General features: G+C 39.0%; 1 protein-coding gene across 1 annotated transcript in view; it reads left to right on the top strand.

The window, feature by feature from the left end:
• Nucleotides 1-18,127, top strand: part of Ttc27 (tetratricopeptide repeat domain 27) — a 194,878-nt gene that overhangs the window by 174,626 nt on the left and 2,125 nt on the right. The window contains 3 exon segments of the mRNA XM_047523156.1: nt 4,442-4,639; nt 5,923-6,034; nt 16,641-16,741. Coding sequence (XP_047379112.1) covers nt 4,442-4,639; nt 5,923-6,034; nt 16,641-16,741 — 411 coding nt within the window.

Raw genomic sequence — 18,127 nt, 5'->3', positions numbered from 1 at the left:
CTCATTCTTCTGGTGTACATGAGTAGAGCTATATCCATCGGTAATCATATATGCACATAGGTTAATGTCCGATTCATTCTATTATCCTCCCCTCCCTTCACTTCCCTCTCTCTAATTCAAAGTAACTCTGTTCTTCCCTAGCCCCCCGCCCCTTTATTGTGAATTAGCATCTGCATATCAGAAAAAACATTCAGCCTTTGGTTCTTTGGGTTTGGCTTATTTCACTTAGCATGATCTTCTCCAGCTTCATCCATTTATCTACAAATGCCATAATTTCATTCTTTTTTAAAGCTGAGTAATATTCCATTGTGTATATACCATAACTTCTTTATCCACTCATCTGTTGAAGAGTACCAAGGTTGGTTCCATAGTTTAGCTATTGTGAGTTGAGCTGCTGTATACATTGATGTGGCTGCATCACTGTAGTATGCTGATTTTGTCTTTTGGGTATAAACTGAGCATTGAGATAGCTGGGTCAAATGATTAAGCGCCCATGGGTTCAATTTCTGGTTACACCCTCCCCCCCCCAATTACACATTTGTTTCTTCTGTTAATGTTTTTTTTTTTTTTTTTTTTTTGCGGTACCGGGAATCGAACTCAGGGCCTTGTGCTTGCAAGGCAAGCACTCTACCAGCTGAGCTATCTCCCCAGCCCGTTAATGTTTTTTAAAACTTTTTTTTTTTTTTTCAGTTCATGGAGTGTTCTTAATTGCAGAGGATAATTTTAAATTAACTTTTTATTGAAATATAATGTACAAACAGAACTGTATATAGATCTTAAACATATAACTTTTCATGAAGAAGACATACCTGTGTATCCAGCACCAGAGCATGACTTAGAACATCACCAGCACTCCCTAAACGCTCACCCAGTCCCCTTGTCACCACCTGCACACACCAAGGGTGACCCCCACTAGGGGCATAATTTTTGGGTTAGTGTAATAAGTGGATATCCACATATGCCATTATGTTTTGCTTCATCTTTGCCAATCCTTGAATGTGCTCATTTTCTGTATTTTTAAATTAAAATATTATTTTATTGAAGCAACATGGGCATTTAGTTTCACAAGTAAATAGTAATAAAAGGCTTATTACAAAACATATTACTCCTTATAGTCCTTCTCCCCAGAGAATATCCCCTTCTCCCCTCGAATATCATGTCTGTCATTTGCACATTTCTGTATTCCATATTAATAATGATACACTGCTTGTTTTTATTAACCAAAAAGTCAGTTTTTATTAAGCAAATCATTATCTGTCGACTTTCCATTACAGTAAATGAGAACTTAATTCTCTTATACCAGCACTTCCATTGTTTTTCTTTCTTTTCTCTATATATTTACACTGAAATTTTTAGTTAAATGAGCATTCTCTGTTAACATGATATGCTTGTACAAAGGATAGTCAAAGTGAGTATTGTAGCCAGGCACAGTGGTTCATGCCTGTAATCCCAGCGACTCGGGAGGCTGAGGCAGGAGGATGGCAAGTTCAAAGCCAGCCTCAGCGAAAAAGCGAGATGCTAAGCAACTCGGTGAGACCCTGTCTCTAAATCAAATACAAAATAGGGCTGGGGAATGTGGCTCAGTGGTTGAGTGCCCCTGAGTTCAATCCCCAATTTAAAAAAAAAATGAGTATTAAAGGATAACTGTGATTATGGGGAGGGACCTGAGTGTGTTTGTTTTATTTTGTCTTTTTTTTTTTTTCTTATTCTTTCATTGTTTTTCATGGTGTTAGTCAATGTCTTGGTTTTCATTTCTTTGTAAGTCTCTTGTCTAAAATCATGATCTCACCTGTCCTCCTCTTTCTGGATATAGTTACTAACCCTTGTTATTGCCAAGTCTCGTGAAATCTTCTTGTGATCTTTTGTAGATAAACTTTCCTTGTGACTTGTCTCCTTCCTTGGTTTCCATGCCACCTTTCTGGCCACCCCTTTATAGTCCCCTTGGTAGATTTTGTTTATTTGCCCTCCTCCTAAATGTTGTGTTCCTTAAGATTCCACCCTCAGCCTTGTTCTTACCCAGCATAGTCTCTAGGTATTAACTGCCATGGTCATGAGTGATCTCTTGTCCAGATATAGAACTGGCTCTTAAACATGCAGATGGACAGTGTGAAAACAAATTGGTCATTCCCTCCCTCCCCTCCCTCCCCTTCTTGTGGTGTCTGTATGAACTGGGTAAAAGCTACTCTCTATCTGCCCTCCTCTAGTTCCTTCCCTCCCCTCCCCACCAGCAGACTTTACCTCTCCACAGTTCCTTGTACACACTCACATTCCCATACGCCGCCGCCCCACCACCACCACCAACAACAACAACTTTTTCCCTCTCAAATGCCAGCACTGCAGTTCTCCATTTTCACTGTCAGGAAAGCAAAAGCTCTCTCTCTACCATCGTCTCCTCAAGTAGGAGAAAGTAAGGGGATGGGTATTGGATCAACTGTGAGATCCCAGAAGTAGTGAGGTAGTTCACTAATTTAGTGCACTTCATTTGTACATATAGCTATTTTGATAGTTCATCCTTTTTAACCATCTTAGTCCATGAAATGCTTGTGGAAGAGGGCTGGGGATGTAGCTCAGTTGGAGAGTGCCTGCCTAGCAGGTGCAAGGCCCCCATGTTCAAACCTCAGCACTGGAAAAAAAGAAAAAAAAAGAATGATCACTTGAAACAAGTAGTACACATTCATATTGTTTCTTCTGCACAAATGGGCTTATCATGAATTTCAGTACTTTTAGACTTAAAACTACACATGTGGAATTGCAGTGTGAATTTACAGGCAGAGATAATGTACTTTGTTCAAACAAGAAAAAAAAAGCACAACTGAATGTTCTCCTGTCCACTTTTATTGCTGTATGTAACGAGGACCATGAGTCTTAGCTTATATTCCTAAAAGCAATTACATTTATACTAGAGGAGCCTCAATCCCTCGTCCACATGTCATGCATGGATCAGAATGTTCTCTGGGGAGACAGAGTAGGGTGTCTGATTGCATTTCTCTTAGTGACACTTTTTGAAAGAGATGTATTCCCTCAGCCTTTCAGGTGCAAGAATTTATTCAGTGTTTTGTGCCAGGCACTATGGTAGACATTGGTGACACATGATGAGGAAATACAGTCCTCTCCCTGAAGTTCAGGGTAAGAAGGAAGATGTAGGCAACTATCTCTTGGGACTTGGCTCCTCCAGGTGTGGTCTGCAGGCCGTCAACATCAGCATCGCCTGGGAACTTGTTAGAGTGTAGGATCTTGGTCCGGGATGGGCAGCTTCTTCACCTAGAATTCCGAATCTCTGACAAGCTCCCAGGTGATACCGTGCTGGCAGTTCATGGAGGGCACTGAGCAGAGTACTCTCCTCACACTCACTCTTTAGATGGGTCCAGGTGTCTTCGCTGTCCCCCATCAAAGGAGTGAAAGATCAAAGATGCACTTTCTATGCCCCCTGGGGGCTGCCCTGAGATCCACAGCCTAATGTAAATATGGCAGCTGTGCCTTCTCATAGCCCCGTAATCTGCGTGAGGCTCAGCCCATCCATCAGCATTCAAAACACCTGGGATAAAAAGTGTAAAGACTAACCAAGAGCAGGATAGCCAAGAGGCTGCTAAATGGTGAGTTGGCATGGGGTGGTTAACAGGAAAACAGATATTTTCTGAGCACCTAATGCAAACGCAGTAACAATTTATCATTCAATAATGAGGAAGAACCAGGATCCCTTTATTTTTTTTTTTAAATATTTTTATTTGTAGATGGACACAATGCCTTTATTTTATTTTATTTTTTATGTGGTACTGAGAACCAAACCCAATGCCTCACACATGCTAGGCAAGCACTCTACCATTGAGCCACAACCCCAGCCCCAGGACGCCTTTAAATAGAGTTAGAATGTTGTCATAGTAGTCCAGGGGGAAATTAAAGAGACCTAAACTAAGGAGAGTTTAGGAGTCATAGGGAATGTTGAATCAAATCAGTTAGATGTGGCAAAATGGAGAAAAGAGAATCTAGGTTGATGCTGCAGGTTCCTGACTCTGGAAACTTTTGATACAAGCTTGTAGAGTCTCGAGGAGGGACAGGGCTGCGAGATGTCAACAGACCTGCCCAGTAGGTACTGAGGTGGCAGCCATGGAGCTCTGGAGAGGAGCCTGGCTGAAGCTGCAGGGACACAGTCAGAGCAGAATCGATAACACAGGTATGAGTCACATCTCCAAATGAAAAGAGATAAGAACCCACCAAAGAGCCTGAGAAGGGACAGCCAGAGAGGAAGTCAGGATGTGATGCTGGAGAGTGGTTCAGGATGGCTTGACTTTTATGTTTAAAAAATGTACCAGTGATGTCCTAAGTGGCTTCATGTGGTTATTCACTGCCATTGTCTTTGATGATGGGTGGTGGTAGCTCTTCATATTTTTGTTGCTGTTTTATGGTTTCTCGCTCACCAGTTTCTTCTGTGCATTTTTTTAAGGTCCTTAAAATTCTGGTCAGGGCAGTGGTTGATGGGATGACCGATCGCAGTGGAGGTGTCGCCACCAGCCTCAAAGGGAAGCTGCAGGAGTTATTTGGCAGAGTAACTTCAAGAGTCACCAATGATGGAGAAATCTGGAGGCTGTATGCCCAAGTGTGCGGAAATGGGCAGAGTGAAAGGCCTGACGAGAATGAAAAGGTGAGGCCTCCCTTGGTCCTCCTGGCCCCAGCCTTCTGTTCAGCATGCATGCAGCAGACCTGCTTTTTTGAGGGGTGGAAGAAGAGTTTCATAATCTTAAACATAAGATTAATATGCTCAGATTCAGTCTTTCACATAAGCACTTTGAATTGTGGGCAGGTTAGGACTTGGAACATTCATCTTTTGACTTTTCATGAAGTTTTCTGATATAATTGCTTTCTGTTTCCTGTTAAAAGGGTCTCTAACCTGCTGCCCCTGCTGGATCTGCAGAAAACAGCTGGCTCTTGTTCCTTGCTCTGCACCCGCTTTTACAGGCTCATTGCTAAAGACCAAGGCAGACTGGAAGGAGGACAGAAAGGCTTGAGATTTGAGGCAGGGACTACAGAGGGAAAAAGAAAAAGGCACTAGATAAGTAGATTGAAGAAGAACTTTTAAAGTCTAAACATACAATGCTTTGCAAAGGTTGTCCTGCCTCCTTCTCACAAGGGCAGTAGAGCGCCAGTTACTCTGCCATTGTGCTGTTAGTTTCTTATCTCTGAACCTGAAGGAGCTCCCAGTTTCCAAGGTTGGAATATTTGTTTTGTGTTTCTTTTCAAAACATCCACAACAAATCAAACGTACTCCTTGCGTGGGTTTGGAATCAGCCACAGTACAGCTAATCTATGGGATTCTTAGCCATTCTCTCCTCCCTCAGTCCACACAGCTGGCGTCTACCATCGCCTTGTCAGCCCAGAGAAAACATCTCATGCTGCACGCACACACTCCTACTTCTGTCCTTCCATTTCTTCTTGAATTATGTACTCTCTTGGAAATATGGAATTAAGGGTATTCTGAATCCTCTGATCTATGACTTCTGCCTTGAGTTGGCAAGAAAATGAAAGAGAGTGTCTTAAGCTTATATGAGATCACATACTTACCAGCAGCTCCATAGTTTTCACCAAGTTCACTCCTCATTCTCTTAACGGGTCTCTTAAGCTGATAGCTACAAATGATGAAGAAATCTGTATACTGCTTATAGATTTCCAGGTATGACCTTTATACTTTTTGGTTACAGGGAATCAAAAAACATAGACATCTAGACGCAGCCATTGATTTCTTGTAATTGCTTATTGCTGTTGGGTGTGTATTGCTGCCCCTTCTTTGATGAGAATAAGAGAGGCTGTTCTATACAGTACAGATGCTGGCTTTTCAAGTTTTGAAATAGTTCCATATGACTTCCAGGAAACAGTTTGAAGTGTGAATTCTACTTATTAGTCTAAATATTGTTCTTTCTTTTTCCTTAGGCATTCCAGTATCTCTCGAAGGCATACAAGTGTGACACACAGTCCAGTTGTTGGGAGAAAGATATTACATCATTTAAGGAAGTTGTTCAAAGAGCCTTAGGACTTGCACACGGTATTTGATTTCCATGGCCTATATTAATGTATTTTTTACTGATAAAAAAGGATGGTAGTTAAAAGCAAAGTTCCATTATAAATAATCTTAGATTACTTCATTATATTAATATTAGTTTTTAATTCAACAGACGGACCAACTACTATGAAGTATGTACTTTGGAACAATTAGAAGAAACAGGATAGAGGCTTAAGCACAAAATACTGTTTGAACAAATGACAGGAATTAGAAACTTTTGTAGAGATGCAAAATATCTTTACACCTATAAATAACCTTCACTCCACACAGTCTGTATTGATCATGTAGTACTAAGGAAATCTGTTAGCTTTTTCTTGACTCATATTTTTCCTTTAGAAATAAAAATATTTATTCATAAAAATATGTAGATCTCTAGAGTACTCAGCAATATACAAAAAGCTATGGTGTATAAAAAAGAAATATAAAATACAATCCAGTTCCTGTCTTTGGGAATTTAGAGAGTATAATATGAAGGGTGGGTGGCCTCACTTATAAAAGTGTTTGCCTATTGAGTAAATATAGTCCAGTTAAAGACCACTTTTAATTATTTGCATTAATGGAAAAATACCAGGGGAATGTAGTAATTCACTTTTTTAAAAAATTTTTATTGTAAACAAATGGGATACACGTTTCTGTTTGTACATGGAGTAACAGCATACCATTTGCATAATCATGCATTTACATAGGGTAATGAGGTTTGATTCATTCTGTTATTTTTTCCTTCCCCCCCACCCCTCCCACCCCTCTTTTCCCTGTATACAGTCCCTCCTTCCTCCAGTCTTGTCCCCCTCCCATCCCCCATTATGTGTCATCATCTGCTTATCAGCGAGATCATTCATCCTTTGGTTTTTTGAGATTGGCTTATCTCACTTAGCATGATATTCTCCAATTTCATCCATTTGCCTGCAAATGCCATAATTTTATCATTCTTTATGGCTCAGTAATATTCCATTGTATATATATACCACATTTTCTTTATCCATTCATCAATTGAAGGACATCTAGGTTGCTTCCACAATCTGGCTATTGTGAATTGAGCAGCTATGAACATTGATGTGGCTGTATCTCTGTAGTATGCTGATTTTAAGTCCTCTGGGTATAGGCCGAGGAGTGGGATAGCTGGGTCAAATGGTAGGTCCAATCCAAGTTTTCTAAGGAATCTCCACACTGCTTTCCAGAGTGGCTGCACTAATTTACAGTCCCACCAGCAATGTATGTGTACCTTTTTCCCCACATCCTCTCCAACACCTGTTGTTGCTAGTATTCTTGATAATCGCCTTTCTAATTGGGGTGAGATGGAATCTTAGTGTAGTTTTGATTTGCATTTCTCTTATTACTAAAGATGGTGAAAATTTTTTCATATGTTTATTGATTGCTTGTAGATCTTCTTCTGTGAAGTATCTATTCATATCCTTAGCCCATTTGTTGATTGGGTTATTTGTATTCTTGGTGTAGAGTTTTTTGAGTTCTTTATAGATTCTGGAAATTAGTGCTCTATCTGAAGTAAGAGTGGCAAAGATTTTCTCCCCCTCTGTAGGCTCTCTCTTCACATTGCTGATAGTTTCCTTTGCTGAGAGAAAGCTATTTAGTTTGAATCTATCTCAGTTATTGATTCTTGCTTTTATTTCTTATGCTATGGGTGTCCTGTTAAGGAAGTCTGATCCTAAGCCAATAAGTTGAAGATTTGGACCTACTTTTTCTTCTATAAGATGCAGGGTCTCTGGTCTGATTTCAAGGTCCTTGATCCATTGTGAGTTGATTTTTGTGCAGGGTGAGAGGTAGGGGTTTAAATTCATTCTGTTGCATATGGATTTCCAGTTTTCCCAGCACCATTTGTTGAAGAGGTTGTCTTTTCTCCATTGCATATTTTTGGCATCTTTGTGTAGTATGAGAAAATTGTATTTATTTGGGTTTGTGTCCGTGTCCTCTATTCTGTACCATTGATATACCTGTCTATTTTGGTGCCAATACCATGCCGTTTTTGTTACTATTGCTTTGTAGTATAGTTGAAGTTCTGGTATTGCAATACCCTGTTTCATTCTTCCTGCTAAGGACTGCTTTAGCTATTCTGGGTTTCTTATTCTTCCAGATGAATTTCATGATTGCTTGCTCTATTTCTGTAAGGTACATCATTGGGATTTTAATTGGAATTGCATTGAATCTGTATAGCTTTTGGTAGTATGGCCATTTTGACAATATTAATTCTGCCTATCCAAGAACATGGGAGATCTTTCCATCTATTAAGGTCTTCCTCAATTTCTTTCTTCAATGTTTTGAAGTTTTCATTGTAGAGATCTTTTATCTCTTTGGTTAGATTGATTCCCAAGTATTTTATTTTATTTTTTTTTTTTTGAGGCTATTGCAAATGGAGTTGTTTTCCTCATTTCCCTTTCAGATGTTTCGTCGCTTGCGTATAAAAATGCTTTAGATTTATGCATGTTGATTTTATAGCCTGCTGTTTTGCTGAATTCATTGATGAGGTCTAGAAGTTTTCTGGAGGAGCTTTTTGGATCCTCTAAATATAGAATCATGTTCTCAGCAAATAGTTACAGCTTAAGTGCCTCTTTTCCTATTTGTATCCCTTTAATTTCTTTAGTCTGCCTAATTGCTCTGGCTAGAGTTTCGAGGACAATGTTGAATAGAAGTGGTGAAAAAGGACATCCCTGTCTTATTCCCGTTTTTAAAGGGAATGGTTTCAGTTTTTCTCCATTAAGAATGATGTTGGCCATGGGCTTAGCATAAATAGCCTTTACAATGTTCAGGTATGTTCCTACTATTCCTATTTTTTCTAGTGTTTTGAGCATGAAGGGGTGTTGTATTTTGTCTAACGCTTTTTCTGCATCAATTGAAATAACCATATGATTCTTATCCTTAAGTCTGTTGACATGATGGATTACATTTATTGATTTACAGATGTTAAACCATCCTTGCATTCCAGGGATGAACCACACTTGATTGTGATGCACAATTTTCTTAATATGTTTATGGATATGGTTTGCCAATATTTTGTTAAGGATATTTGCATCTATATTCATCAAGGATATTGGCCTAAAATTTTCTTTCCTTGATGTGTCTTTTCCTGGTTTAGGTATGAGGGTGATATTAGCTTCATAGAATGAATTTGGTAGGGTATCCTCCTTTTCTATTTCCTGGAATACTTTGAAGAAGTATTGGAATGAGTTCTTCTTTGAAGGTCTTGAAGAACTCGGCTGAGAATCCGTCTGGTCCTGGACTTTTCTTGGATGGTAGATTTTTAATGGCTTCTTCTGTTTCATTGCTTGATATTGATCTGTTTAAATTGTGTATGTCCTCCTGTTTCAGTTTGGGAGGAGCATATGTCTCTATAAATTTGTCGATGTCTTTGGTAGTTTCTATTTTGTTGGAATACAGATTTTCGAAGTAGCTTTTCATTATGTTATGTATCTCAGTGGTGTCTCTTGTCATATTTCCTTTTTCATCACGAATTTTAGTAATTTGAGTTTTCTCTCTCGTTCTCTTTGTTAGTGTGGCTAAGGGTTTGTCTATTTTGTTTACTTTTTCAAAGAATCAACTTTTTGTTTTGTCAATTTTTTAATTGTTTTTTTTGTTGTTGTTTCAATTTCATTGATTTCAGCTCTGATTTTAATTATTCCTGTCTTCTACTATTTTTGCTGTTATTCTGTTCTTCTTTTTCTAGGGCTTTGAGCTGTAATGTTAGGTCATTTAGTTGTTGACTTTTCATTCTTTTCTGGAATGTGCTCCATGCAATGAATTTTCCTCTTAGTACTGCTTTCATAGTGTCCCAGAGATTTTGATATGTTGTATCGTCGTTCTCATTGACCTCTAAGAATTTTTTTATCTTCTCCCTGATGTTTTCTGTTATCCATGTTTCATTCAGTAGCAAATTATTTAGTCTCCAAGTGTTGGAGTAATTTCTGTTTTTTATTTTGTCATTGATTTCTACTCTCAGTCCATTATGATCAGATAGAACACAAGGCAGTATCTCTATTTGTTTGCATTTCCTAAGGGCTGCTTTGTGGCATAACATATGGTCTATTTTCAAGAAGGTTCCATGTGCTGCTGAGAAGAAAGTGAATCTGCTTGTTGATGGATGGAATATTCTATATAAGTCTATTAAGTCTAGGTTATTGATTGTGTTATTGAGTTCTAGGTTTCTTTGGTTGGATTTTGTTTGGAAGATCTATCTAGTGGTGACAGCAGTGCGTTAAAGTCACCCAGAATTATTGTGTTGTGTTCTATGTGATTCCTGAAATTGAGAAGGATTTGTTTGATGTACAGGGTTGCACCATTGTTTGGGGCATAAATATTTACTGTTGTTATGTCTTCCTGATTTATGGTTCCCTTAAGCAGTATGAAATGTCCTTCTTTATCCCTTCTGACTAACTTTGGCTTGAAGTCCACTTTATCTGATATAAGGATGGAAACCCCCGCTTTTTTACTGAGTCCATGTGCTTGGTAGGTTTTTTCCCATCCTTTCACCTTTAGTCTGGATGTCCTTATATATGAGATGAATCTCTTGCAGGCAGCATATTGTTGGGTCTTTCTTTTTAATCCATTCTGCCAGTCTATGTCTTTTGATTGATGAGTGTAGGCCATTAATGTTCAGGGTTATTATTGAGATATGATTTGTATTCCCAGTCATTTGGGCTTATTTTTGGTTTTTAATTTGGCTTGGTTTCTCCTTTGAGTGGTTTTTCTCTAAGGTAGTTCCTCCCTTTGCTGACCTACATTGTTGTTTTTCATTTCCTCCTCATGGAATATTTTGTTGAGAACATTCTGTAGCGCAGGCTTTCTGTCTGTAAATTCTTTTAACTTTTGTTTATCATGGAAGGATTTTATTTCATCTTCAAATCTGAAAGTTAGTTTTGCTGGGTATAGGATTCTTGGTTGGCAATCATGTTCTTTCAGAGCTTGAAATATGTTGTTCAAGGCCCTTCTAGATTTTAGAGTCTGGGTTGAGAAGTCGGCTGCTATCTGTATTGGTCTCTCCCTATATGTAATCTGATGCTTTTCTCTCGTGGCCTTCAAAATCCTCTCTTTATTTTGAATGTTAGGCATTTTCATTATAATGTGCCTTGGTATGGATCTGTTGTGATTCTGTGTGTTTGGTGTTCTGTAAGCCTCTTGTATTTGATTTTCCATTTCATTCTTAAGGTGTGGGAAATTTTCTGATATTATTTCATTGAATAGGTTGTTCATTCCTTTAGTTTGTATCTCTGTGCCTTCCTCAATCCCAATAATTATTAAATTTGGTCTTTTCATGATGTCCCATAGTTCTTGGAGATTCCGTTCCTGATTTCTTACCATCTTATGTTTGGGAAACTTTATTTTCAATTGAATATTAAATATTAATATATTAAATATTTTGTCTTCATTGTCTGAGGTTCTGACTTCCAAGTGGTCTAGTCTTTTGGTGATGCTTTCCATTGAGTTTTTTATTTGGTTTATTGTTTCCCTCATTTCAAGGATTTCCATTTGATTTTTTTTGAGAATCTCCATCTCTTTGTTGAAATGATCTTTTGCTTCCTGCACTTGCTCTTTCAGCTTATTAGTATTATCATTCATTGCCTGCATTTGCTCTCTTATCTCATCCTTTGCTTCACCAGGAGCAAATCTGAAGTCCTTTTCTGACATTTCTTCTACCATACTGTCATTGGATTCTATTAATATAGAATCTAGATTTGTTTGGATCATTTTCTTCCCTTGTTTTTTCATGTTGTTCATGTATCTTCCCCTCTAGCAGTGCAGATCTGGAGTATTGAGATTTCCCCCTATAGGCTTATAGTGGCCCTGTAGGTTTCCAAAACCTTTTCTTTAAGGGGAGATCAATATTAGCAGTGCCCAATTCAGACAGTATGCAATCCTAGACCAAATAGCCCCTATGAGGACAATAACAATATTGTCATAATAAACAGAATGAGTTCAAATATTATCTTCAGTAAAACAAACAGATTTGCAATAAGGCCTGCAGTTTCTAATGGAGGACAAAGAGGATACAGAGGGATGTAGAATGTAGCTGTTAATGGGATAAGAAAAGAATATACAGAAGTTCTAGATAATAGAAAGAATGAGAGTGTAATCAAAAGAAATCGGATGTTAGCATGCAAAAAAGGGAGAAAGAGACTCTGAGGGAACAGGTAAACAAAAGGAAAAGAGAGCAAGAAAAGTAAAGAAATAAAAAGTTAAACTTTTTCAATAAGGAGAAAAAAGAAAATCTACAGTATAACCGTCATATAGTTTTGAAACCTCCCAGTCTTCAGTAGCCTGATGCATGAGAGGTACCTGACAATGAGCTTCAAGTCTCCAGCAGGTGTCTCAGGATGGGCTTTGCCCCACCTAAAGATGGGAGCTACAGCTTCCAGGATTATCCAAGATGGCCTCTCAAGCTTCCAAATGTGTTGGCAAATGGGGAGCTGCAACTCAGGGTGTGGACGTGGTCAACTGGAGGTCCTGGAGACGGGGTGTGTTTGGTCAGGCAGGGGTCTTGGAGGTCAGGTGTATTTGGTGTAGTTGCAGGATCCTGGAGGCCTGGTGCAATCCGTCGGTCTGGGGTTCCGGTGATAGGGCGCAGTCAGTCGGTCTGGCGGCACGGAGCAGTCTGTCGATGTGAGGGCCCCAGAGGCAGGGAGTGATCGGTTGGGCTGAGGAATCCTGGAGACGGGGCTCAGTCAGTTCGGCCAGGGGTCCTATGGGGCCTGACTGTTGTCTCAAAATGGCAGCAGCCACGTGTAACCAAACTTGCAGGTACTGTCACAGTGAACTTCCAGGCAACAGCAGGCAGCTGGTGCTCCACTGGCGGTCGACAATCAGTTTGCTGACTGTTGTTGGACGATCGGGTGGTGAACCTTGTGCGTTGGGTGATAGATAGGTATAAGGCAGGGATGGACAGGCAGAGAGACAGGCAAATGGCACATGATAGGCACCTGACAGTGAACAATTTGCACTCAAAAAAGGCATTGATATGCTGGCAGACTGCAGGTGATCACAGCAGACAAATGGGGTAAACAGCAGGGGATTGATAAGCAGCGAAACCTGCCTCACCAAGAAATAGATATCCTCTGCTTGAAACTGGAGTTATGGAGCAACAAGGAATGCAGTCTCCCTCTAGTCCGCCATCTTGGATCTCCCCAGTAATTCACTTTTTAAAATATTTTTTTTAGTTGTTGATGGACCTTTATTTTTATTTTATTTATATGTGGTGCTGAGGATTGAACCCAGTGCCTCACACATGCTAGGCAAGTGCTCTACCACTGAACCACAACCCCAGTCCCATAATTCATTTTTATATTTACATTTGAATATAGGTGTTTGATACCCTGGTTCCAATGAAATAGCAAAGTACCATTGTTATGAACTGAATGAGGCACTGAGAACCTATTCTAAAGTCTTCCTACTTCTCTGCTTAACTTCTTCCTGTTGCTAATAGTGACAGCAAATAGGGAGCCACAAAGGCACAGTGAAAAGGGCAGAGCTTCACAATCTGGCGACTAAAGCTCCAGGGCCACTCTGCTGTGTGCTAGTCATTGATTTCAGGTCAATGACTTAACTTTTCTAAACCTTAGTTTTGTTGTAGGTAAAGTCGGGGTAATACCTCACTGTGGTTATTAAGAAGAATAACTACAATTATTTCAACACTTAGCATTATTTTACACATGGTTCAAATGTTAATCTCTCACCCTCCCACCCCCACCCTGTTTCTTCTGAAGTGGAGGATGTGGGTTACATGATAAGGGGCTCAAAACTAAAAAAAGAAAAATGAAGAACTATAAAAAAGTCCCAGAACATTCAAACAGTTTAGAAATGGGCTTGGTAGTTAATAATTCTACTATGGCCTCTGGTATCTTTGACCAAAAGGATATAAATTCCAGTTTCCTGAACCACTAAGTATTGACAGATAAGGTAAAAGTCTTGAACTCTGTACAGCTGAAATTGTGTATACAGAATTTGGAAGCAATTGCCAGATCAGTGGAAGGACACTTTAGGGGTGACTGGAGTTCATGTGACACTTTAGGGGTTGCTGGCTTTATGGTGGCTGGGCTCAGAGTGTTCATGCCTTTTGCCTTTGGCATTTGTGGATACAGTATTCTATTTGGGGAAACCCACTCTAAGGTGTATTAAGCACATAATTAGTAGGGTGGGATTTACTCGGAAGAATTTATCTTATCTACTTAAACTTGCTAAGTCTAAACATTTCTGTGAACTACTGGTGCTGTAAAGGTCAAAGCCAAGATTGTCTGTAATCACCAAGTGCTGGTATTAAACCTGTCAGCTTATAAATATGCAAGTAAAAGCAATACTGCAGGGAAAATCTTCATTTTGCAACTTAAAGTTGGTTTTGAACTTATGGCACCATTTTTCCATCAGGACAGACTTGGAGAAAAACAAGTGTCTGTTCTTTGAAGTTCTCCTTGGACTTTAATGGATTTATGGGTTGGTGCTCCTGCATTTTAAGCATATTTGAGTGGAAGCCCACCTTTGTTTCTAATGTACTTTAGATTTATAAACATAAATCTTAACCTGTGTTTATTGCATTTGTGCACCAGTGCTCAAAGAATGAGCTGGATTTCTGTTCTTTTTTGTTTTTCTCCCCAATACTGTTCTCCACCCCACCCAATTTTGAAAAGGAAATATAGCATTTTTTAAATCTTTGCTCCCTGTGAGTTACTGTTGGTCAGTCACTGTGTGCGTCACACTGCGGTCCCACCGTGGCACTGGAGACCCATCTGTAACAGTGCTGTCATTGTGTGCTCGTTTGCATTGTCTGGAGATATTCATTTACAGTTTCTGGGATGTTTTCTGGGAAAGGGCGGGCAAAAACTCCTTTGTTCTTTGTCATCATGGAACTTTTAAAACAATAAATAATAGTTATGCTCTTTTTTGGGGGGTGCCAGGGCTGTGTTTATGCTTTTTAACTGCAGTCTTCAGGCATGAGGTACTTCTGGCTTGAATTTTCTGATGCTTTGAAACAGCTTTCCTTCTCCTTCTCCCTTACCCTAGCTCTTTCTCTATCTTTAATGCCTTTTGGAAATAGGATTGAAGAGGGAACTAATGGAGTATGTGTTTGTCTTTTTGCTCTTTCTTTCTCTTTATGAAAATTAAGAATTAAAGAAATACAGTTGGTGTCTGATATAAGCTACTAAGTATTAAACAGCCCAAAAACCTTTACCATGGTAGTTACAACTTTCTCTATTAAAAGAGACAGATATAATTCCTAACTATCTCTGGGACAACCGGTCCCTCAGAAGATGCTAATTGCCATGCATCCTTTCAACCATTAGCTGAGAAATGTCAAGGTCCAATCGTTATTCTGAAATTGGAATGTCAAACCTAGCTCTTACTGACTGACCATGGAAGATATTATTGATTAGTGACAAAACATTTTGCCAGGTACAGGCAGCTTCTACCAATTGATTAGAGTTTGCAATGAAAAGGAAATCTATTTTTCAACCATGCTCTGTGATCTAGAGTTATAAGCAGACTTTAAATCCTTGCACTGTATGGTGTAGTTTTAAAATAGGATCTGGTTATTGGTCTGTTTGAGTTTAGTCAAGGAACAAAAGCAAGAACAAATCAGTAGAGAGATAACAGGCATTATATTTGTACAGAGCTCTTCATTTGTTCTTTTAAAGCATAGTTGGACCTTCTGCCAGGGAGCAGTATGCCCCCTTCATAAATCCAGCTTCTAGGAAAATGGGTTCCCCAGAATGCTGGAGGCAGAGTCATCTGGGATGAGTAATTTCTCTTTCCTGCTGATGCCAAATATGGCTCAGGAACCCAAGAGCCTGGTAGTGGACAAATTTCCTAAATGCAAGACATATAAGGTTGTTGGTGTCAGTTCCTCCCGATGGGTGGTATTAACTTCTGAGTATGAAAATGCAGTAAGCTTTGAGCTCTGCATCCCTGGCATGTCACTTGAGGTAGTGTCATCAGCAACTGTGAGTCCCCATTAGGGACTTGACACCATGGAAAGCTACACTGAAATATGCTCCATCTGTTTTTAACCTCTGGGGATACCTTGTTTTTAATAAGATTTTTGTCTCCTTGCCCAACTTCATTAGTCTGTACACACACACACACACACACACACACACACACACACGCACACACACGTTTTTATGAATTTAGGATCTCTTCCTGGTGATCTGTAACTCAACAAAAAACACTTATTTTCTTCAAAGTTCTTAGCAGTAAACTTCTTTCATTAAGGAGGGGGACAGGAGGTTATAGATCAGTGAGGCTAGGTCTAAATTTGTTCCCCAGCACTGCAAAAAAGAAGGAGGAGTTAGGGAAGAGTTAGGGAAGTGCACATCATTATTACTTTTGAACTGGGGTTGTGGTTCAGTGGTAGAGCACTTGCCTAACATGTGTGAGGCACTGGGTTTGATCCTCAGCACTACATAAAAATTAATAAATAAAATAAAGTTATTATGTCTATCTACAACTAAAACATTTTTTTAAATAAAAATTTTCCAGGTAGAAATATTTCTAAAGACAGTTATAATAAATTTTAACTAAATAATTGGTTTTTGTAGCTATAAATTATCATTGCCAATTCTTAATGGGTACTTTTTCCATCTTTATCTTACAGTGGCTATAAAGTGCAGTAAAAACAAATCCAGTCCCCAAGAAGCTGTACAAGTGCTTTCTTCAGTCCGACTCAACTTACGGGGCTTATTATCTAAAGCAAAGGTGAGCGTGACGTGAATTAATTAGAACTGTCAAATGGTAAAAGGTCATTAATCTCAGCTAACTATTCTTAAGTCTTTCTTTACATCAGGGATAATTTTAGCCCACATTATATTTTAGATAACAGTCTCCAGGTGCTTGGTTGTGTTGATGAGAATATTATTGGTCCCATGGCCAGATCATCCCAAATGTAATTTCTCTTTCCTGCCACCCTGCCGAGACCTAGTATGTCTCAGGAACCCAAGAGCCTGCTTGTGGACAGATTCCCTAAATGCAAGACACATAAGATTGTTGGTTGGAACTTAGGAGTCTTTGAAATTAATGTTTATAATTAAACATTGCTCTTCTATTTATTATCACTTTTCCCAAACATATGCCTCTGGTACCACTTGGGCAAACTTCTGATTTAAACATATATTTATTTCAGGGCATATTAGAAAAAGCATTACTGGCACATCAAACCTACAATTCTATGAATATCATTGTTTGTTTTTCATTTATAATAGTGATAAAATGTTTCCTTTTAAACAGGATTTTATGTATATAAAAATTGATTTAGATAATACTTTTAAGTTTATAGTACATGGATTTGACAAACACACACACACACACACACACACACACACACACACACTCTGTTACGATAGATGGTGGGTTTGACAACTGAAATATGCTATTAGCTTACAAATTCCACCTTATGGGCCAGTGCTGGGGTGGAGATGCCTAAGAATCACCCAGGGGGCTCTTTGGAAGATGATTCTTGGACTTTGTGACAGCTACAGATTCAGGTTGGGATGGAACCTGGAAATTCGTTAGATTTCCTAGGTGATTCTACTGTGCAGTCAGCCTTCGATCATACCTCTGGAAGCAAAATTTAAAGAAATATAACTTCAAATAGAACTCAGTACTTTCTTTTCTAATCTTAACTTGCTTTCACTCTTTAGTTTCAGGTTGCAAACTAATTTGATTTACTTGTGAAGGAAGGTCTGTGGCACATGGAAGCCACTTCTGGACACTTTTTAATTCTGTAAAACTTTTGCGGAGTTCATCTTTGTTAATCGTTTGATCTTTTTATATTAAAGCCTGATTTTTGCCTCAGTAGTAAATAACTCACTTTACCATCCCTATTTAGCTGAGCTGTATTTCCTCCCAGCTTGGCAGCACAACTTCAGAATTATATATCTTAGAAATCTGCAAGAGCTCTCTTAAAAGGCAAGGAAGCAAGCTTGTTCTGTGACTTCCCAGATCAGAAGCTGAGTTTCCTGCTTTTGATTAGATCACTAACTCATCCATAACTTTCTCTCTGCAGGATGTTGCCTTATCTCTCTGCAAAGCCTTTTTTTTTTTTTTAAATCAGTTGTTATGTTTACATAAATTTGTACCTGCTTG

This window comes from Sciurus carolinensis, chromosome 13 (genome assembly GCF_902686445.1).
Source record: "Sciurus carolinensis chromosome 13, mSciCar1.2, whole genome shotgun sequence".
Taxonomy (NCBI): Eukaryota; Metazoa; Chordata; class Mammalia; order Rodentia; family Sciuridae; genus Sciurus; species Sciurus carolinensis.
Note: the sequence above shows the minus strand (reverse complement) of the source record. Positions and strands in the feature narration are given on the sequence as shown.